Below are 23,619 nucleotides of genomic sequence, written 5' to 3'. Positions count from 1 at the left end.
ATCCAATTCTGTCAGTTCCTAATCAAAGATTGAGATGAAGATAATATGCTATCCAAAAATCAGCTCAATCGGATAAGAAACGAAGCGGGAATCGCAATTTGAAGTTGGCTGTTAGGGCTGAATTTTGATTGCAAAAAACTGCTCTTTTTCTCTCTTTTTGGCTGCTGAAAAACTCTCTGTGTATATGAAAATAAGACCTAAATAGGCTTAAATTTGCCTAATAAGAATGGGACTACGGGCAAAAATGGATTGGTCCAAATTGGGCTTTTATTTATCCACATAGGAAGGGAAAAAAGACCCATAACCCAACAATTCTCCCCCTCACGACTATGTGGAGGAGACCGCCATCCCGACGACCATGCAACAATCTTCAAACTTTCCTCTTGGCAAAGCTTTAGTCATCATATCGGAATCATTGTCATTTGTATGAATCTTTTCAAGCTCAAGAAACTTAGAATCCAACACATCTCGAATCCAATGGTATCTCACATCAATGTGTTTAGACCAACCATGGAACGTAGAATTCTTGCCAAGATGTATAGCACTTTGACTGTCACAATAAAGCACATACCTCTCTCGAGCACAACCAAGTTCCCCCAAGAATCTCTTCATCCAAAGCAATACTTTACAAGCTTCAACGATAGCAATAAGCTCAGCTTCTGTAGTAGATAGAGCAACACATTTTTGCAACCTAGATTGCCAAGACACAGCTCCCCCTGCAAAAGTAACCAAGTACCCTGAAGTAGACTTGCGAGTATCAACATCACCAGCCATGTCTGAATCAGTATAACCACAAATAATAGGCTTCCCTGTACGAAAACACAAACTCAGACTAGAAGTGCCATAGAGATATCTCATAACCCACTTCACAGCATTCCAATATTCTCTTCCCGGATTAGAAAGAAAACGGCTAACAACTCCAAAAGCGTGAGCAATATCCTGTCTTGTACAAACCATCGCATACATCAAACTACCAACAGCTGAAGCATAATGAACTTTCTTCATATCTTCCTTCTCATCATCACTAGAAGGACACTTTTTCGTGCTCAATTTGAAGTGCATAGCTAAAGGTGTACTGACAACCTTAGCATTGTTCATGCTGAATCTGCGAAGTACTTTCTGAATGTACTTCTCTTGTGATAATACCAATTTCTTGGCCTTTCTATCACGGACAATCTGCATGCCAAGAATCTGCCTTGCTGGTCCTAAGTCTTTCATAGCAAAAGACTTACTCAACTCTTGCTTCAACGTCTGAATCCTGCAAGTATTATGGCCAACAACAAGCATGTCATCAACATAAAGCAACACAATAATAAAGTCACCATCAGAGAACTTTTGCACAAAAACACAATGGTCTGAAGAAGTCTTCTTGAAGCCCTGCTGACTCATAAAAGAACCAAACTTCATGTACCACTGTCTGGGAGCTTGTTTCAAACCATACAAGCTCTTCTTCAATTTGCAAACATAATTCTCTTTTCCCTTGACTTCAAAACATTCCGGTTGCTCCATATAAATTTCTTCATCTAAGTCACCATGGAGGAAAACAGTTTTAACATCCATTTGCTCAACCTATAAATCTAGACTTGCAGCCAAGCCTAGAACCACACGAATGGATGACATCTTCACAACTGGAGAGAATTTCTCATCAAAATCAACTCCCCTTTTCTGATTAAATCCCTTGACAACTAATCTAGCTTTGTACCGTGGAACTGGATTACCATGGCCTCATCAAGACTCTCAGGTTCTCCCCCGTCAGTGAAGAGTACATACTCATTGGGAGAATAACGAGATGAAGGAATTCTCTCTCTACTAGATCGTCTGAGAGAACTCTTTGGAGCATCTATAATTGGTTGTTGGACAACCACATCATCTTGCACTGGAGCATCAACAACATCATGCCGGTCATTCTGAACATGATCACCATCTTCATTATAAACTTGATTTTCATCATTATGAAGATTTTCTTCCGGTGCAATAGTCAAAGGAACTGGATCAATATCAACTAAGCTCTCACTACTCTGAAAATCAGCCTTGTCAACTTTGTCAAAATCTTCAATTGTTTGGTCTTCAAAGAACACAACATCACGACTTCTAACAAGTTTCTTCTCAACAGGATCATAGAAAAGATAGCCAAATTCATCTTGACCATAACCAATGAAGATACACTGCCTAGTTTTAACATCCAACTTTGACCGTTCATCCTTAGGAACATGTACAAAGGCTTTACACCCAAAGACTCTAAGATGATCATAAGAAACATTCTTACCAGTCCAAACTCTGTCAGGGACATCACTATCTAAAGCAACAGCAGGAGATAAATTGATAACATAAGCAGCAGTATTAAGTGCTTCTGCCTAAAAAAAATCTGACAGCTTAGCATCTGAAAGCATACATCTAACCCTCTCAACTAGAGTTCTGTTCATCCTCTCTGCTAAACCATTTAACTTAGGAGTCTTTGGAGGAGTTTTCTGATGCCTAATACCCTGCTCTCTGCAATATCTATCAAAAGGACCAATATACTCACCACCATTATCTGAGCGGATGCATTTCAATGTCTTCCCTGTTTGTCTTTCAACCAAGGCCTGAAAACCCTTGAACACATCAAGTACTTTATCGTTGGACTTCAAAGGAAATACCCAGAGTTTGTGAGAATGATCATCAATAAAAGTCACAAAGTAAAGTGCACCACCATGAGATCTTACCTTAAAAGGACCACACAAATCAGAATGTACCAACTCCAGCAAATCGAGCTTTCTTGAAGGCAGATGACTTTAAAAAGAAACTCTTTTCGGTTTACTGGCTAGGCAATGAACACATTTCTTCAACTATGCTTGTTTCACTCCAGAAAACAAATTTTTCTTAGCCAAACTATCAATCCCCTTCTCGCTCATATGACTCAGCCTTCTATGCCATAACTCTGATGAAGTATCATTCTCCACCCAATTTACTGAGTCTCTCGACATGGAGCCCTGAAATACATACAAGTTAGACAACTTGTCACCACGGGCCACAACCATCAAACCTCTAGTAAGCTTCCACTGGCCAATACCAAGTGTATTAACATAACCCTCATCATCAAGATATCCCACAGAAATCAAATTCAAGCGAACATCTGGAGCATGCTTGACATTATTGAGAACTAGTTTGGAACCATTGTTACTTTCCAAACAAACTGTCCCAATGCCAATAACTTCAACTTCATGATTATTGCCCATTTTCAACGTTCCAAAATTACCTGGAGTATAAGAAGAAAATAATTCCTTCTTTGGCGTGACATGAGAAGTAGCACCAGAATCCACAAACCAGCTAGACTCATCACGAACAAGATTAATGGCATTTGCATCACAAGAAACAAGAAGATTATCATTAGCAACAACAGCAACACGATTTTCATTATCACCTTCTCTCTTTTGTTGTCTCATATCTCTCTTGTGCTTGTAACAATATTTCATGATATGCCCATTCTTGTGGCAATAGTCACATGTAATATTCTTGTATTTAGACTTTTGACTTGCTTCTACTTTTACCTCTATCATTCTGACCTCTGGACTTGTTTCTCCCCTATCTTCAGTAACCAAAACATCGGAGTGTGAAGCTGAAGAAGATGAGGCTTGAGATCTTCTTCTCATTTCTTCATTCAAGACACCACTCTTAGTATATTCCATGGTTACAACACCATTGGGAGCAGAATTAGTCAATGAAACTTGAAGAGTTTCCCAAGAGTCTGGCAGAGTATTAAGAAGCCAAAGTCCCTGTATCTCATCATCAAACTTTACACCCATTCTGGACTGCTGGTCAAGAACACCCTGAAAATCATTAGTATGATCAGAAATAGGAGTGCCCTCTTTATACCTGATATTCATTAATTGTTTCAATAGGAACAACTTGTTGTTGCCAGTCTTCGAAGCATAAAGTGTCTCGAGCTTGTCCCACAAACTTTTGGCATGTGTCTCATTCACAATATGATTTCTAACATTATCTTCAACCCATTGTCTAATATAGCCACAAACCTGCAGATGCTCAAATTCCCATTCTTCATCATTCAAAGACTGAGGCTTATTAGAAGCAAACACAGGTAAATGCATCTTCTTGACAAATAGAAGATCTTTCATCTTGCCTTTCCAAATATGATAGTTACTACCATTTAAACACACCATTTTGCTCATATTTGCCTCCATCATTCAAAACGACAATCAACAATAATCAATACTCTGATACCACTTTGTTGGGAAAGACAAGGCACTAACAAAGAATGTCTGACAGGATAACAGCGGAAGAATACCCAAGTCTATACTTTCCCTTCTCGATTTGAACCAAGAGAAGACAAACAACCACAAGCAATATAATAGTAAGGCAGCAAGTAATTCAACCAAACAAATATAACCAGACAATAATAAACCAATCACACAAGACACCAAGATTTACGTGGCAAACCCTTCGATGTGAAGAGTAAAAAACCACGAGACCAAAAGCTCCACTATAATCACCAAGAGTTACAATATTGTTCTCCAAAATTGGCCACAAAACAAGTGCCAAACAACGAGCAACAACAAAATAAGATTGCACCAAATCTAGAGAATTAAAGGAGCAAAATCACCAATTTCGCAGCTACTATTCACGACAGCAAAACTGAAGCTGCAGGCCACCAAATCGAACTCTGTCAGTTCCTAATCAAAGATTGAGATGAAGATAATATGCTGTCCAAAAATCAGCTCTATCGGACAATAAACGAAGCGGGAATCACAATTTGAAGTTGGCTGTTAGGGCTGAATTTTGACTGCGAAAAACTGCTCTTTTTCTCTCTTTTTGGCTGCTGAAAAACTCTCTGTGTATATGAAAATAAGACCTAAATAGACTTATATTTGCCTAATAAGAATGGGCCTATGGGCAAAAATGAATTGGTCCAAATTGGGCTTTTATTTATTCACATAGGAAGGGAAAAAAGACCCATAACCCAACACAAATGGGTTGGGTTCAATAAGTTGTATCTTGACCTGATTAATCTGAATAATTTTAACATGGTCATAGTTAACTTTTATAATCACAATCTGGAATTTCAGCTCAAGATTTTTTATTTAAAAAAATAACAAATTGATAAATAAATCCTAAAAGATATTAAATAGATAATAATTATTATCTTTAATAAAGCAACATATTCATAAAGAGATTTAAAACGGGTTGAAATTGGAGACTGAATTCAAAATTTAAAATGGGTCAGGCTTGAATGAGTTGAGATTGAACCCAATTTAAATTATCTTGAGCCCTACCTTTAAATTTCTGGGTAATTAGGTGGGTTAGAATTCATTTTTCATACCCCTACTGATATGTGAAATTTAAAGGGTGTTTAGATTATTGCACTTACTTTTTTGTTGATCATTGTTTTCTCAATGAAATCGTGTTGATTTTGTCCCTTTTTCTCATCACTATTTACATCTGCTTGTTTCTGCATCATGTTCTTTTGATCCTCCTTTTCTTTCCTTCTCATTTCAGTTTCATGCCAAAGATTCTGCGGAATTAAAAAAATTAAACAGAACATATTCATGTATATATGAAAATCTTTTATCAATTTTTAGAACCATGAAAAAAAAACCGAAAGAATGTAACTCACCATCACATATTCATTGTCCTTCATGATAGGGGAAAAAGGATTAAAATTGGTGTTTCTCTATCGCGCTTATCTTGTCTCGGCTAAACATGAATTAATGAAGAAACAAATCAGCTCAGGAAAATAAAAACAATGCGAACAAAATACTAGAAAATTCAGAAAGAAATTGATTCGAGAAAAGTTTATACTATAACCAAACTTGAACGAAATTTAGAGTAAAAGACACCAATTACTTTAAACCAATAAAACATCATACACACACAAAAAGGAATGAAAAGAAAAAAATGGTTGCAAATATAAACACATAGGAAAACTCACTTTTTTTTCCGTATTTTGACAGAAGGATTGTGTACAAAATAAGTTATTCTCTCTCTATATGTGTGTGTAATTTATTTAATATATTAGTGTTTTTCCATAATGATTATTCACATCTTTTGAAAATGAGTGTTTTTTTCCATAAAATCTAAATCCAATTTGAAAACAACTTATGACTGTCCAAAATTGGACAACTATTGACTGTCCTAAATCCAATTTTCAACTCACTTTTGACTGTTCAAAATTGGACAAATATGAACAAAAGCTCAAAAATCAAGTTTTTCCATAATTAAAAAAAAATCATTTGTGGGCGTCTCTATTATCCATTCTAGATTCTGAGTTGTGTTAATTGAGGCAATGAAAAATAGAGTATATGTTTTCTTTGATTATAAGATATCAAAAGCATTAAACGAGATGAAAAAAGATAGTAAATTCCTTTAATATGGAATGCTAGACATGGATATAAAGACGAATCTCAAAGGAAATCTTTTTTTTTTCTATTGCGATAAAGAGAAATGGGAGAGGGGATTACAATGCAGGAAATTGAACCTGAGGAAATTGAACCTGATTGATGAAAGGTCAGAAAACCATTCTACCATTGTGTCTGCATGAGTATATATAACGAATAGAATGTATTGAATTGAAAAGGTAAGCAAGAAACAACGTGAGTGTGTGTGTAAGATAGTTGTGAAATGGCGTGTGTTTCGATATGTATTGTTATTTTGTGTGTTGGAGTGTGTGTATAGTCCAGATGGTGACCATGGTAACAACGTGAGTTCATTAGAAGGAATCTTGTGAAGGTGGCAATGTCTCATTGGTTTATATTTTATTTTATTTTTTTGAAAAAGAGTCATTAGGAAATACAAAAAAATAAAAAAAATAGGCATAATACATAATTTTTTGCTTTTAACTTTGCTTTATCTCGTATGTATATCCTTCAACTTTGGATATAAACCTGTAGACACATCCTACTTGATGTCCTACGTGTATCATGTCATGTAGGACGTGTGTCCATTTGTTTAACTTTATACAAACTGAAGTGTGTTTACTTGTAAACAATCAAAGTTAAAGAATATAAATGTGATCTGAGTTGAAGGATTGAGGTACTCCAAAGTGTATTCAATCCATTAACTCCTTTAAAGGAATTCCAAAATTTGAACAAGTAAACACACATGTCCTACTTAATCTCTTATGTGTACCATGTCATGTAAGATATGTATGTCCACTTGTTCAACTTTATGAAGAAGCTTGAGTCTATGAATATGAATATACAATTATGAAATCATGTATATATATATATATATATATATATATATATATATATTTTCATGAAATCAATGTGTGTGACTTAAGTAAGCTTAGAGATAAAGTTATTTATATGTTCATCACAACAAATTAGATTATCAGGGAAAAATAATTTCGTCATTTATAAATCATATTTCGTCGGTGTTATCTATGTATAGTTACTGTACGTATGTATGTTGAATTACTATTAAGTATGTACATATTTATAGACAGAAGCAAATAGATCGACTTAGTGTATGTAGTTTATCAATCACAAATCAATAGACACACACAAAAATTAGCACAAAAACTTGAGAATTTTTTTTGTGCGTGTTTATCAATGAAAGTATATTAAAATAAAAAATAAAAGTGCTAAACCAACAATTATTAGTGATCTGGTGGTAGAACTGTGCCCCCCACACAATACTTATAACCTAGATTGTATTTTTCAAATGATGCATTTTATAATTATGTAATTTAAAAAAAATTGATGTATTAAACTTTTTCGTTTTTACAAAATAGACTGAAACTATAAGAAAATTACTGATTACCTGGGGATTTTTCTAGGGATAATATCGTAAATCTGCATGTGATTTGATAACCTGCGAATTTTCTCGTAAAATGAAATCCGATACAAAAACCTTCGTAGGTAACTCTAACCTGCGAATTTAAACAAGCCCTAGGTAATTTACCTTGGGATTAAAATCTGCATGTATTACTTGCGGATTTATTTGCGATAAATATCGAAAATTCTTGCGAATTTTTACCAAAATTTCTTTTAAAAATAAAATTTCTTGTGGATTTTCGTAGAAATATTTCGCAAGCAAATCCCTATAAAGATCCCCAAGTGTAGGAGTTTGGACATAAAATTTTGTGAAACAAAAGAAAATTTCTTGGATATATATATGAAAATACTGCCTATAAAAAGAAACTCGCAAGGACTAACAAAAAAATACAATTCATGTTATATCACTTCAATTCAACAAACAATAGAATTCATAATTCCTATGAAAAGAAACCCGCAATATCAATAGTTTATGATTCTTAAACGGACTAAAAACAAAATACAATTCAAATTTGAATTCTACATAGTACTGTTAACTATCTCAATCATTATTATAGTCACTCTCATTCACACTATCAGAGTCATGGGTAGAACCACTATTTACCAACAATTTTCGATGCTTGAAAATTTTCATTTTTCTGAACCAAAAAATAAATATATTTGTGAACACATAAATAATGAAATTTAGATGTTGTGTGGTTCAACAATGGTTGGGGAAAATTACTAGGCAGTTACATGAATCTAAAAATATGCGCATAACAATACAAGAACAAGGACAAAAGAAAACAACATGATACTTGTCTGAAAAAAAGCTACATAAGAAACAAAACATAACTATAATGTACAGGGAACCAATTCTTTTGAACACTTCCCTATATAATTAGAATTTCATACACTTTTAATCATGTGCACACAGTATATATAGCTAGCCATATATTTATATCCTACCTACTCAAATAATCTCTAAAGCATTCTAATATGAGAACACACAACATATATATGATGTATTAATTGAAGCAGATATCTAAAAAGAATGAAATTGTAAGCTAATTTTCATAGATGTGTCAATCGAATACTTTCGACCTTTCGCATTCTACTCATGATCAATGAGACAACTTGGTTAGGGAACAAAATATAATCACAAAATTACTTGTATTGAATTAACTTAATTTTGATTGTTCCATCAAGTAAAGGAAACAGAATGAGGAAAACGATCCAACATCAAGCGATCACATCACTAATTATTGGAATATAATTACAAAATGGATCAACAAGGAGAAAAACTGATGACCATGCAAAGAAAAGATGACAACAAGTTGTACTAAGTTTCAAGATAATGAATATATTTGTACTTGTAATTTTAGCTCTCTCTCATATTGTACTTGACTCTACTACTCATTTGTTGGATTCTCTTAGTAAAAAAAAATGGACCAAGGAAGAAACAACGCAATAAGCCACTCACCTATGCTTCTAGATATAAAATTGACTTCATGCAATAGTAAACCCTATTCAGATTCTTTAATGTATGATAAAATCATGAGACATTTGTCCTTAAAGTATAAAGAAGTTGGACTAACAGATTATATGGTAATAAGTGAAAGTATATAAGGCAAAAGTTCAAAGAGTTGAAGCCACACTTAAAATTGCTAAACAATTATAATTACAGAGGAGTCACAAAAAAGACCTAACTCATGAGACACTATTTAAAAGTAGTACAGTCGAACAACCACAAGTAACCAAATTAAATGAGTAGTTGAGTTAAAGTAATAGTTCAATCTTTAAGGATGTCAATTTTTGAACTTGCTTTATTCCACATGCCTCAACACACACTCACACACACACGCACGCACGCACACACGCCCGCCCGCCCGCCCGCCCGCAAGCACGCATGCACGCGCGCGCACACACACACACGCACTGTCAATTTTCTTGTGCTATGTCCACCATCTTTTTTGGTTATTCGGAAATTTGAGACTATTTTTGCTAAAAATTTTCATGGACGTCCGTTAAGACCTAACGTAATGGAGACGATTAGTAACCACCACGGATAAAATGGGTAATTTTCAAGGTCAAACAAGCCCCAGAGCAAGTAAAACCCCATACTTTGACGATTTTCATGTGCTATAGTCCACTATTTTTTTTGTGATCTTGAATTCCGAGATCATTTTTCCCAAATATTTATATGAACGTTCATTAAAACCTTATCTATGGGGCTGGTTGGTCACCACAAAAATGACTCATTTCAAGGTCAAACGAGCCCCAGAGCAGGTAAACCCCCAATTATGTTGATATTTGTGTGCTATAGTCCATAGAATTTTTTGTTATCCAAAATTTTTTGCCAAAATTTTACATGGATGTCCGTTAAAACCTTATCTATGCAGCCAGATGGTTACCACGGCCAATAAGGGGTCATTTTCAAGGTCAAAGGATCCCTAGAGTAGGTAAACCCCCTATTTTGTTGATTTTCATGTGCTATAGTCCACTATCATTTTTGATGATCCGGAATTTCGAGATCATTTTGTCCAAATTGCTCTTATCAAGTATGTTATATATTGATTGAGGTTAATATTGTATATAGTGAAACTGTTGAGCACTCATGTTCCATGTATTAATTGTTCTAATACGACAAAAAAATTAACCACTCAAGTGAAAGAGTCTCATTCTTTCAAATTGTTCTCTCTCACTTTGTATTCTTGAATTTTTTTTGCAAGCTTAAAGCAAATAGTATCTCATTTTCAGTTCATGAGGAAGAATCAACTCCTAAAACACATTTTTTCTCTATTCCACCTTAAACTCTCATCTAGAAATCATGTGTCAACAAGATGCCATTATCTTAGAGCTAGCATGAAAAAATAAGGATAGCATGATTTCCATTGTAAGTTTTAAGGAATACTCAATTCCAAATCATGCATGTTTTTCCAATAAAAGAAAAAAATTATTGAATAGATGAATCATGGTTACCTATATGCGTCAGTGAGGGAAACTGCTACTCCAATGAAAAGGTTGAAGTAGTATTTTCACTGATAAGATTGTTGAACTGGAGGTTGGTCATATTGCTTATGAAAAAAAATCAGATATGATTTTAGACTCTAGAGACTATTCTTGATAAATATTGTTGACACTACTATCTCCACTTATTTCATTCTTTTATTCACTTCTAATGTTAGTGCCTCTGGCTTTATTCTACTCATGTCAAGTATTTGTTTTTTTTAATTATTGCTCAATAGTTTTTGCTTCATTCAGTATGACTTCGATCTTAAATAAAACATTATCTGCCCTCTATAATACACAATTATGTTCCATGAAGTCGTAATTTGATTGTCTTGGTGATAGCCAGTGGCCATGAATAGTTTAAATGATCAATCTAGCTCGTATATTATAGGATTGACATAGCTTTTCAATGATGCCAAAAGAGGGAAGATAAGAGTTGTGAAGTGTTTATAACCCATTGACTAACTTGTTTCATGTTAGTATTTCATGCTTCAGTGTCTACAGATAAATTGTTTGAATGCACAAAGAAAAGAGGTTCGTCATCATCAAAAAGGGTGAATTTGTTGGTATTTATGCAGTTTTTATGATTGACAAAGAAAGAAGAAACATGTCAGTCAACACGGTCCAAACGTACACTGTCACGAGCTATTGAATTCGAGAAAGCTTCTAAAATGAATAAAGACAAGAGTGCAAAAATAAAGGAATGGATAATGTTAATTTCGTGAGTAACTCCAATGAAATAAACATCTGATGAATTGAAGAGAAAGAATCAATGAGTTTTGATTTGAAGGAGTCTAAAGAGGCAAGTAGTTTTAATTGAAGAAGGAGTCTCACTTAAAGTAGAGCTCTTAAAGTTACTGTTGAATTGAAGTGTTGGAGTCGACTACAATATAACAGAATTAATGAATGTAATTTGAAGAAGAAGTCCAAAGAAGGTAGGAGTTTGAATTGAATAATGAGTCTTACATGAAGTAGAACTCTAAGTCAAAAGAGTTCAAGTCAATAAGGAGTTTGAAGTGAACAATAACTCTATGATAAATTTTGCTTAAATAGAAGTGAAGTCGTTCAGAATATGTGTGCACTTACAGGGCAAAAGAGCGATTCAGAAGTTCACTTCGCAAGTGCTACCAGCGAACTGAAGGAACACATCGAATAACCTGATCCTTTACAAAGTTTCTGTGTTTGGAGTTTTTTCTTTGTGAATGAGTCTTGATGTAATCTTATTTCAGTGAGTTATAAACTGAATTAGGAGTGTTTTCTTTAGGTTGTAATAACTTGAAGAGTTGGGAACACATACCTTGGGAGGTTTGTGTTGAAAGGTTAGGAATTAGAGTTAGTTCCTAGGATTACAAGAGTTGTAGTGCAAATCCATAACTTGAAGTTAAGGTAGGTTGCAAAGTTTGTAATTTATCTTTTGTGGAGACTCGTAGTTGATTTAGTGAAGTTGGAGTTAAATTTTATAAGGGTACAGGTCGTGGTTTTTACACCATTTGAATCGGGTATTTCCACGTAAAAATATTGTGTTTTTATTTACTGTCTTTACTTCTTTGTTGAAACACGTTAGACAACCTATTTCACACTTAGGTGAAAAATTAAAATCAATAAATTATTAAGTCGTTTAAAAATATCAATATGTTTTTATATAATAAGTAAGTTTGTACTAATAATCTGAGATACACGTATAACACGTAATAAAAATAATTAAACTTAGACTACCAAATCACAATAACTTTGAAAAATATGTGTCAATTAAATAATGACCTACAAGGCTTGTGTCATATAAACAAGTAACTTAGAAGGTTTATTTTTTTTACAAAATCATTATTAGGACACTGATTTTTATTTTTTAACGGATTAACGACATCAAATTTGGTAAAAGGACCTTTTTGTTTAAAAAAATAGTTGTTATATTGTTTATGTTTTTAGAAAGAAAAAAATTGCTTATTTTGCTCTTAATTCGGATAAAGTCTGTATATTTTTTACTCTCTCAGGATTTCACTGGTAGAATACATTGAATATATTGTTATTAATGTGAATGCAATTTCAATTTTTGTAAAATGTTACTGCAATATTACTGAAATTATTTGTTAACAACATTTATGATATACAATTGATCTCTTTCTCAATATTTTTTAGGTACTAATAATTAGTCGTACAAAACTAAAATAAAAAATAATTTTTAAAATTAAAAAAACATCACTTCATTTTGGTTTGATGTTTTAATGAGTTTAAGAAATGTATACATACACATTTTTTATATTATTCCAAAATATTATATATAGATGCTTTTGAATTATAATATAATAATTACGTTTATCTTACCAATTTCCGAAGATATCATCTTAGTCAACCTTTAACCCTTTTTTCATATATAACTTTTCAACCAGGAAAAAAACTAATTATAAATGGAAAAAAATAATAAATGAATCTCATTTTACTTTCCACTATAAAAAGCCTTTTGCACCTTGCTCCAAAGTATCTCATTCAAATTATTTTAATAAAAATGGCCAAGCTTTTGAAGTTTGCTTTAATTGGTTTCCTTCTCATTGTTTCAGGTTTTTTTTCTTTTAATTATCTTCTTCAGTCACTTTTTTTTTTATAATTTGAAATTTAACCTCTTCATTTTTGTGACATATATATGATAATGTAATGACTATTTATATGATATATATGTGTAATTTAATCGATTGTAATAGGTTATTTCTTTGTTTTTCAAGTAACCATCTTTAAGTGATATGGGGAGTTAATTATTTTTAATTTTTTTTTGCTTGTGTATATTGAAATGTTATTTTCGTGAATTTAATTGCAGTTGCAATGAATGTCAATCCAGTGAATGCACAACGAAGATGTACTGAAACACAATGGAAATGGACTTTGCGTAGGCAGTTCTGGTACTGGCCAATTTGCTTGTGCTTGTACTTATGATTATTAAAATTCTCATTTAAACAGAAAATGATTACAAGTGAATTCTCAACTTTTGTACGTGTGTTATGTCATGTATGGTCTAATCTATCAGAATCAACTTTTTTCCTTTCCAAGGGAAATACCTTCATATTTCATTATTATAAATTTAATAGTACAATATTATATATTTTACATATAAATATTTATTTGGTATGGTTCATTATTTTCTTGATGCATTTTTATAAAATTTATAACCTACAAAATAACTCGATGTCGTTATAAATTTGGCACACCTCAAATGAAGGGATCACAATTGGCACTCAATGGCTTATATGACTAAATAATTATATATTGGGATATATGCTCGTTCCAGTCATACCTAATAACAACATACAATAACAAATTTGAATTTGGAAAATTTTGGAGAAGGAAGACAAAAATTATTTTGATTTTTGAATAAAAATCACTGAATTCGAGGAAGGATTCCTATGCATTTCATCAAAGTGATCAAAATCAGGTGTACGTAATTCATAATGCTTAAAATATGTTTGACCAATAAATGGAAAAAATATTTAGTGTTGAAGTATATTATTGCAAAATGATAAGAACCGTACTATTTGAGATTTATCTAAACTTAAATAGGTGTAATTAGTTAAAAAAAACATGGGAGATTCTATTTATTCATTAACATAATCTACCTTAAAAGACAATCAACATTCAAACCAAGCTTTCCATTAGATATACAAAAAATGTACATACTCATGAACATGTTTGGTTTGAAAAATGATTTTTGTTTTAGATATGCCCGTCCTTTGTGTTGAGCAAGATTAAATTGAATGCACGTGATGCAAAGTGCAAACAATGGGGAACCAACTAGGGATACATGTTTGCATTTTAGTTCTACGATGATTAAACTTGGCAGAGAAAGATATCTAGACTTGCTGCAAAATGAGCAAACAACTTGATTCAGGGAGTAGCGACGTATCGATAGCAATGTTATTCAGTTTTGTGCGTGGAAACTCTCCATCCTAAACATGTGTGAATAATAATCATTTACCATTGATCAAAGACCTACTGGCTAATCTAGACAGAAGTGGGGGCACAATACTACAATTTCTGAAATTCTATTTTTGAAAACTCAGAGAGGTGCACGAGGAAAAACATTTATATCACAGTTCAATAATATTAAAACAATTAATAAACATACATGTAGCACATTAGGCCTGTACATATAAAATATTGCATAATATAATAAAAGTTAAGTACAAGTCAATATATCAAAACTCGAATTCGAGTGATGATTTCGTAAAAAAAATCTCTTATCAATACATCACTTTAATTGAGTTTTTTCAAAAGCCGTGTAAGGTGGTAAAAAAGGAGGTGTGACAGATGACGACTTTGTAAATAAATAATTCCTTATCAAAACATCATTTTAATAGAAAAAACTTTTTCTAAACTGTGTTAAGTGTGGTATATAAAAAAAGAGTGTGACAATATGTCTAAAGCTTGATTTATTTTTTCAAGCATCTAAAACATTAAGAAACTCAAGAACCGAATTAAGGTGATTAAAACTCTGAAAATTGATGCTGACATGAAAGGATTTGTGTGGGACGTCAAGGGTCGAAGGTATGTTGCGAAATGAGGGCATTTTGGGAGGTTTTCGATTCTCTAATTTTGTGCAATCAACTATAGCGGGCATCACACCACTATAGCAGGACATCTGTGCAGGAGCTATAGAGGTTGTACATGCACTATAGAGGGGGAAACTACTATGGTGATGCCGTTATAGCGGATCAGGCCACTAGTCTAACACATTGCAACTCTACTTTTAGAATTTGAATAATTTGTTGTAAGTATATGTATTGAGCATATGGAAGAAAGTGGATAATGAGCTGAGCTGTCCAAGTTGTTACAGTTTGTACAGGTGTCATAGAGTTAGTGGCTAGATACTAACTCCGTTATTATTAGTTAGTTAAGCTTAAGTCAGCTAATACTTGTATACATACAGATGTACTATGCATAGTTCAATACACGTTTTAAACAATAAACAAAAATTTTCAATTCTCTCTGTTTTAGTAGATATTTTGATATGGTATTAGAGCTTTTCTGGTTGGATCTAGGAATTCTTCATCTGCAATTATTGAAGGATTGAGAGATTCATCAAGTAGAAAACAGAATTCTGAAAATTAATTTCAATGGCGAGAAGGAATGATCACAATTATCCTTTGTTCTTATCTTATTCAGATGTTGCTGGATCTATGCAGATCGGGATTCAGTTAACAGGCATGGAGAACTACACCTTATGGAGTCGTGCGATGCAATTCAACTTGCTTACCAGAAGCAAATTGGGATTTATTGATGGTACAATCACACGAGATGCTTTTACAGTTGATTCTGAGAAGCAGGATTGAGATCGATGTAACACAATGGTGATTTCATGGATCGTCAATAATGTCAGCAAGGAACTTGTAAGTGGAATCCTTTTATGCTCTAATGCTAGTGTGGTATGGAGAGACTTAAAGGAATGATTTTACAAAGTTAACATGTCTAGGATATATCATCTTCACAAAGCAATAACTACCTAAACTCAAGGTGTTTCTTTTGTTGTGTGTATTTTTCAAAATTGAAAGACCTCTGGGATGAATTTGATTCAATTGTACCTCCTCCTTGTTGTGAGTGTCCAACATCGAAGGATTATGATGATGGTTTGATAAGACAACAACTTCTCCAATTTCTCATGGGATTGAATGATAACTACAGTGAAGCTCGTAGCCAAATTCTTATGATGATACAAGTTCCTACTGTGAACCAATGTTATGCTATGATAATCCAAGATGAGAGTCAAAAGGTTTTATATGGGGAGCAACTTGGTAATAACAGTGCAATTGATCACACAACCTTACTGTCCAACAAAATTGAAGGAACTGGTATGCCTAGAAGAGGTTGTTATGCAGGTAATACAAGAAGTAGTTCTGGAGGTGGTAATACAAGTGGATTTGGATATTATAGTGGATATTATGGAGGCAATGGTTATGTATCTGGCAGTTTTGGTGGTTCCGGATCTGGTGGAGGAGCTGGTAGCTCAGGAGCAAGTAGTTGTAGGTCTAGAAGGCCTTCTCCTTACTGCGAAATTTGTAATTTCAGAGGACATACTAAGGAAGCTTGTTTTAAGGCAATGCAATGCAACTATTGCAACATGACGGGTCACACTAGGACAATTGTTATAAAATCATATGTTACCCTGTTGATTTCAAAGGAAAGAACAAGATCTCTGCAGCTAATGTCCAAAATCAACACACTGGAGATAATGGAATCACTCCACACCCACACCATGTCCAACAACCTCACTTCACAATGGATCAATACAATCAAATTCTGATGTTGTTAAACAAATCTCAGTTGAATGAGACTTCTGCAAATGCAAACATGACAGGTATACTTGCTAGCTCTTCTAGTTTAATTCATACACATCCTACAAATTCACAATGGATAGTTGATAGTGGATCCACAAACCATATGGTGAATGCTAACTCATTCTTTAATACTGGATTAACAGTTGCTAGAATAGGGAAGGTTAAAATACCCACAGGTGAGTCAGCTATGATAACTCACTCTGGGAAATGTCAGTTAGAAGGAGGTGATGTGATTACTGATGTATTATGTGTGCCTGAGTTCCAGTTCAATGTGTTATCTGTTGCTAGGTTGACAAAAGAGTTACAATGTTGTGTTTCATTTTCCCCTGATTTCTGCATTATTCAGGACCTCTTCAATGGGAAAGTGAAGAGGATTGGTTAGGCATGGGATGGTTTGTACATAATGAACACCAAGATTAAGGAGGAATCTGAAAGAATAAAGTCTCTGAATGTAGCAGAATGCAAAGAAACAGCTGAGTTGTGGCACAAGAGGATGGGTCATGCACCCATGTCTGTGATTAGGATATTAGACATAGTAAAGAATAAACAAGCATTTTCTTTCCAACACTATGATATATGTCCATTGGCTTGACAAGTTACACTTCCTTTTCCTAATAGTGACACTAGAGCTTCTCATTGTTTTATTTTTGATCCATATAGAAGTTTGGGGACCTTAAAAAGTTGCTACTCATAATAATATGAGATATTTTCTCACATTAGTTGATGATCATTCTTGATGGACTTGGACATTGTTGATGCACCTTAAATCTGATGCTTGCACATTACTTAAAAGTTTTCTGACATTGATAAAAACTCAATTTGAAAGGCAAGTTAAGGTACTTAGATCTGATAATGAGGGAGAATTCTTTAATACTCAATTTAAGGAGTTATTTGATTATGATGGTATTGTCATCAAAGTTCCTGCCCACACATTCCACAACAAAATGGAGTGGCGGAAAGGAAGCATAGGCATATCCTTGAAACTGCCAGGGCTATTCGATTTCAAGGTCATTTGCCTATATTTTGGGGTGAATGCATCACAACTGCTGTCTATATCATTAACAGAGTGACATCTACTGTTTTAAGGAATAAAACTCCTTTTTCATGTTGTATCAAGTACATGCCATCTTATCACACATGAGAGTCATTGATTGTTTGTGTTATGCAACAAACTTGGTTAAGGGAGACAAGTTAGGGGCAAGAGCTATCAAATCTGTATTGATGGGATATGGAACTACTCAAAAAGGTTATAGGCTCTATGATCTACAAAATAAAGTCTTCTTTTCAAGTAGAGATGTATGTTTCCATGAGCACCTATTTCCTTTTCATTCATGCACTATGGATGATCAAATAAAACAGATGCAGATGATACTGTGTTAATGTCTATTTTTCATCCAACTAAAATTGCTGAAGAGTTTCCAATTGCAGGGTTGGAGGATGTGATATTGCACCACTTATTGATTCAATTGGATTTGAGACAGTGGTTGAAGCTGCAAGCTTTATAGATCCAGTTGGACAACTACCAGTTAGGAGAACATCAATAAGAGTTAGTAGACCATCTATCTGGCAGAAATATTTCATCAAAAACCATGTTCCAAGTCTGCAAATCTGGCTGTCCCCTATCAGAGTTTTATAGCTCTAAAGTCTCTAGAGACTAAGCCACAATCTTATGCATATGCTATTTTGGATAAAAGATGGGTTGAAGCAATGAATTTTGAAATTGAAGCTCTACAGAGTAATGGGACTTGGAAAGTAGTTCCTTTGCCACCAGGTAAGAAGGCAATTGGTTTCAAATGGGTCTTCAAGATAAATTATAAGGCTAATGGTGCTATAGAAAGGTTTAAAGCCAAATTGGTAGAAAAAGTTTACAATCAAAAGGAGGGTCTTGACTATCAACAAACTTTTTCTCCAGTTGTAAAAATGGTGACTGTGAGATCTGTAATTTCTTTTGCTGCAACATATAGATGGAGAATTCAACAAATGGATGAAGATAATGCTTTTTGACATGGAGATCTACAAGAAGAAGTATATATGCAATTACCACTAGGACTCAACAGTGATAACAGTGAGGGGTCACAAGTTTGTAGACTAATTAAATCACTTTATGGATTGAAACAAGCTTCTAGGCAATAAAATGTGAAACTCACAGATGCTTTGATTAAAGCAGCGTTTCATCAATGTCATTTGGAGTACTCATTGATGACAAAAAGGACAGTAGAAGGAGTTCGGCTAGTATTGATTTATGTAGATGATCTATTGATTACAACAAGTAGCAAAAGGTTAATAGACAATGCCAAACAGGTTCTGAAGAGTAATTTCAAAATCAAAGACCTATGAGATCTCAAATATTTCCTTGGTATAGAGTTTGCAAGAATTCAGAAGGAATACTTATGCATCAAAGGAAATATTCCACGGAACTCATATCAGAATCTGGAGTGAATGTATCAAAACCATGTGCTACACCAGTCGAAGTCAACTAGAAATTGACCACCTCAGAGTTTGATTATCATTTAGAGCTTGATAATGCTAATGTTCTGTTAGATCCAGGTGAATATCAAAGACTGGTCGGAATATCATTGTACCTTACAATTACCATGCCTGATATTGCCTTTGCTGAGCAAAGTCTTACTCAGTTTATGCATCCTCATAAGTCATCACATATGGAGGCATCTCTTCGAGTAGTAAGATATGTAAAACAAGCACCTGGTTTTGGTATCTTGATGTCTGCTAAACCAACCAACACTCTTTAGGAATTTTGTGATGCTGATTGGGGTCTTGTATTAATTCAAGAAGATCCATCACTTGGTACATGACTATGTTTAGTAATTAATTGATTTCTTGCAAGTCCAAGAAACAGCCTACTGTGTCTAGAAGCTCAAAAGAGGCTGAGTACAGAAGCTTAGCATCTACAGTAGCTGAAGTTATTTGGTTGATTGGAATATTCAGAGAATTAGGTATTGAAATGAAATTGCTAGTGAAACTATACTGTGACTGTAAGGCTGCTTTACAAATAGCAGTAAACCCTGTGTTCCACGAGAGAACAAAGCATAGTTACATAGATTGTCATTTCATTATGGAGAAGATACAAAGTGGGCTTGTACATATTTTGGCATTTGTCTTCTGTTGAGCAAGCTGCAGACATACTTACAAAAGAACTGAGCAAGTTGCAACATGATTGTTTAGTATCCAAGCTAGGAACGAAGAACATCTTCATACCACCTAGCTCGAAGGGGGGTATTTAGCATATGGAAAAAAGTGGATGATGAGCTGAGTTGTCCAAGTTGATACAGTTTGTACAGGTGTCATATAGATAGTGGCTAGATACTAATTCTATTATTATTTATTAGTTAAGCTTAACCCAGTTAATACTTGTATATAAACAAACGTACTATGCTTAAATCAATACACGTTTTAAACAATAAATTAAAATTTTCAATTCTCTCTATTTTAGTAGATATTTTGATATGATATTAGGCCAGCTTATCACACGTGAGAGTGATTGGATGTTTGTATTATGCAAAAAACTTGGTTAAGGAAGACAAGTTAGGGGCAAGAACTATCGAAGTTGTATTTATGGGATATGGAACTACTCAAAAAGGTTATAGGCTCTATGATCCACAAATTGAAATCTTCTTTACTAGTAGAGATGTATGTTTCCATGAGCACCTATTTGCTTTTCATTCATGCACTATGGATGATCTAAATAAAATAGATGTAGATGATACTGTGTTAATGCCTATTTTTCATCCAACTAAAATTGCTGAAGAGTTACCAATTGCAAGGCTTGGAGAATGTGGTATTGCACCTCTTATTGATTCAATTGGAACTGAGATAGTGGTTGAAGCTGCAAGCTCTATAGATCCAGTTGGACAACCACCAGTAAGGAGAACATCAACAAGAGTTAGTAGACCACCTATCTGGAAGAAATATTTCATCACAAAACCATGTTTCAAGTCTGCAAACTCTTGTTTATAAACCATTGAAGATAATGTTACTTATGATAATCTGGCTGTCCCCTATCAGAGTTTTATAGCTCAAATGTCTCTAGAGATTGAGCCACAATCTTACGCACATGCTATTTTGGATAAAAGATGGGTTGAAGAAATGAATTTTGAAATTGAAACTCTACAGAGTAATGGGACTTGGAAAGTAGTTCCTTTGCCACCAGGTAAGAATGCAGTTGGTCGCAAATGGGTCTTCAAGATAAATTATAAGGCTAATGGTGCTATAGAAAGGTTTAAATCCAAATTGGTAGAAAAAGTTTACAATCAAAAGGAGGGTCTTGACTATCAAGAAACTTTTTCTCCAGTTATAAAAATGGTGACTGTGAGATCTGTAATTTCTTTTGATGCAACAAATGGATGGAGCATTCAACAAATGGATGTCGATAATGGTTTTTCACATGGAGATCTACAGGAAGAAGTATATATGCAATTACCACTAGGAATCAACAGTGATAACAGTAAGGGGTCAAAAGTTTGTAAACTAGTTAAATCACTTTATTGATTGAAACAAGCTTCTAGGCAATAAAATGTGAAACTCACAAACACTTTCATTAAAGCAGAGTTTCATCAAAGTCATTTAGATTACTCATTGATGGCAAAAAGGACAGTAGAAGGAATTGTTATAGTATTGATTTATGTAGATGATATATTGATTAGAGGAAGTAGCAAAAGGTTAATAGACAATGCCAAACAGGTTCTAAAGATTAATTTCAAAATCAAAGACCTAGGAGATCTCAGATATTTCCTTGGTATAGAGTTTGCAAGAAATTCAGAAGGAATACTTATGCATCAAAGGAAATATGCCATGGAACTCATATAAGACTCTGGAATGAATGGATCAAAACCATGTGCTACAACAGTCGAGGTCAACCAGAAACGGACCACCTCAGAGTTTGATGATCATTTCAAGCTTGATAATGGTAATGTTCTGTTGGATCCAGGTGACTATTAAAGACTTGTTGGAAGATTATTGTAACTTACAATTACCATGCCTGATATTTCCTTTGTTGTGCAAAGTCTTACTCAGTGTATGCATGCTCCTAAGTCATCACATATGGAGGCAACTCTTCGAGTAGTAAGATCTGTAAAACAAGCACCTGGTTTTGGTATCTTGATGTCTGCTAAACCAACCAACACTCTTCAGGGATTTTGTGATGCTGATTGGGGGTCCTGTATTAATTCAAGAAGATCCATAACTGGGTACATGATTATGTTTGGTAATTCATTGATTTCTTGGAAGTCCAAGAAACAGCCTACTGTGTCTAGAAGCTCAACAGAGGCCAAGTACAGAAGCTTGGCATCTACAGTAGCTGAAGTTATTTAGTTGATTGGAATGTTAAGAGAATTAGGTATTGATATGAAATTGCCAGTGAAACTATACTGTGACAATAAGGCTGCTTTACAAATAGCATCAAACCCTGTGTTCCATGAGAGAACAAAGCATATTGACATAGATTGTCATTTCATTAGGGAGAAGATACAAAGTGGGCTTGTACAAACTTTACATTTGTCTTCTGTTGAACAAGCTTCCATAACTTCTTCATTTAGTGATATCAATTAAATTCTCATCATTATGTGTATTGATATGATATATTAGTCATTCATTTTGTATTTTGCTATTTTGTTTAATCGTTTATTGAATACTTATATTTTGAGCTGAGTTTTTTCTAAAAAATGACAATTTACCCATTAAGGTAAGGATAATGTAACGACCCGCTAGGTCGTTTTGAGAACTAGGACTAGTTTGACTCCTTTTGAAAATTTAAAGGGGTATTTTAAAACTATTAGATAACTATGAGTACCCAATTGATGAAACTTTTATTAAATAAATAATTAGATAATAGGTTTGTGGAGTTTCACGGTTAATAATTTCTTATTTAGAAGAAAAGGAAAACGAAAAGTGGGGAGGCGAAACCTTACCACAGGCGACATGCGAGAGGGAGAAAAATCATAGCCATCGTTCAGGTACAACCGCCCTTCTCAGAATCTGTAACTTTACATGAATTATTCGATAATCTATTTTAGTATAAAATGATTCATTATATGTATTATATTGTTGGGGTTAGATTCGAGAAAAACCTGTCAGTAGGGTTGAAATTGTTGTTGACGAATCTTCAATTCTCTTTTGCTGTATATTGTGTGTTAGTAAATGGTGGAGGGGGACAAACTTATTAGCCAATCATTAGGCAATTATGCCAATGATTGGCATTGAATGTATTATTATTAAAGGGATAGAAATTGGCCATATAAGTTTGGAGAAAGAAAGAACACGGTCTCGTGATCCTTATTCTCTTATATTGTTTTTTTTATTTATTTATTTATCAAATTTAGTTACTAGTTTTTAAGATATTGAGATAGGTAATTAAATATTAGGTGTATATTATATGATTTAACATTGAATCTAGGGTACTTGGAGAGGTGAAGGTTAAGTTCTTGGCTTGAAATTTGACGAATTGGCATACAAATTATACCAAGATTTGGCGTTTGATTAAAGATATGAGTGAGTTTAGGATCTATGATATACCTATAATAATTTGA

At 33.8% G+C, this 23,619-nt stretch overlaps 1 protein-coding gene across 1 annotated transcript in view; it reads left to right on the top strand.

The window, feature by feature from the left end:
* The first annotated feature begins 22,069 nt into the window (after nt 1-22,069).
* Nucleotides 22,070-23,619, top strand: part of LOC138338949 (uncharacterized) — a 31,587-nt gene continuing 30,037 nt past the window's right edge. The window contains exon 1 of the mRNA XM_069290045.1: nt 22,070-22,396. Coding sequence (XP_069146146.1) covers nt 22,070-22,396 — 327 coding nt within the window. The remainder of the gene's footprint in view (nt 22,397-23,619) is intronic.

The sequence above is a fragment of the Solanum lycopersicum genome, chromosome 10 (genome assembly GCF_036512215.1).
Source record: "Solanum lycopersicum chromosome 10, SLM_r2.1".
Classification (NCBI taxonomy): domain Eukaryota; kingdom Viridiplantae; phylum Streptophyta; class Magnoliopsida; order Solanales; family Solanaceae; genus Solanum; species Solanum lycopersicum.
The sequence above is the reverse complement of the archived record's forward strand: the minus strand, read 5'-3'. Positions and strand labels throughout refer to the sequence as shown.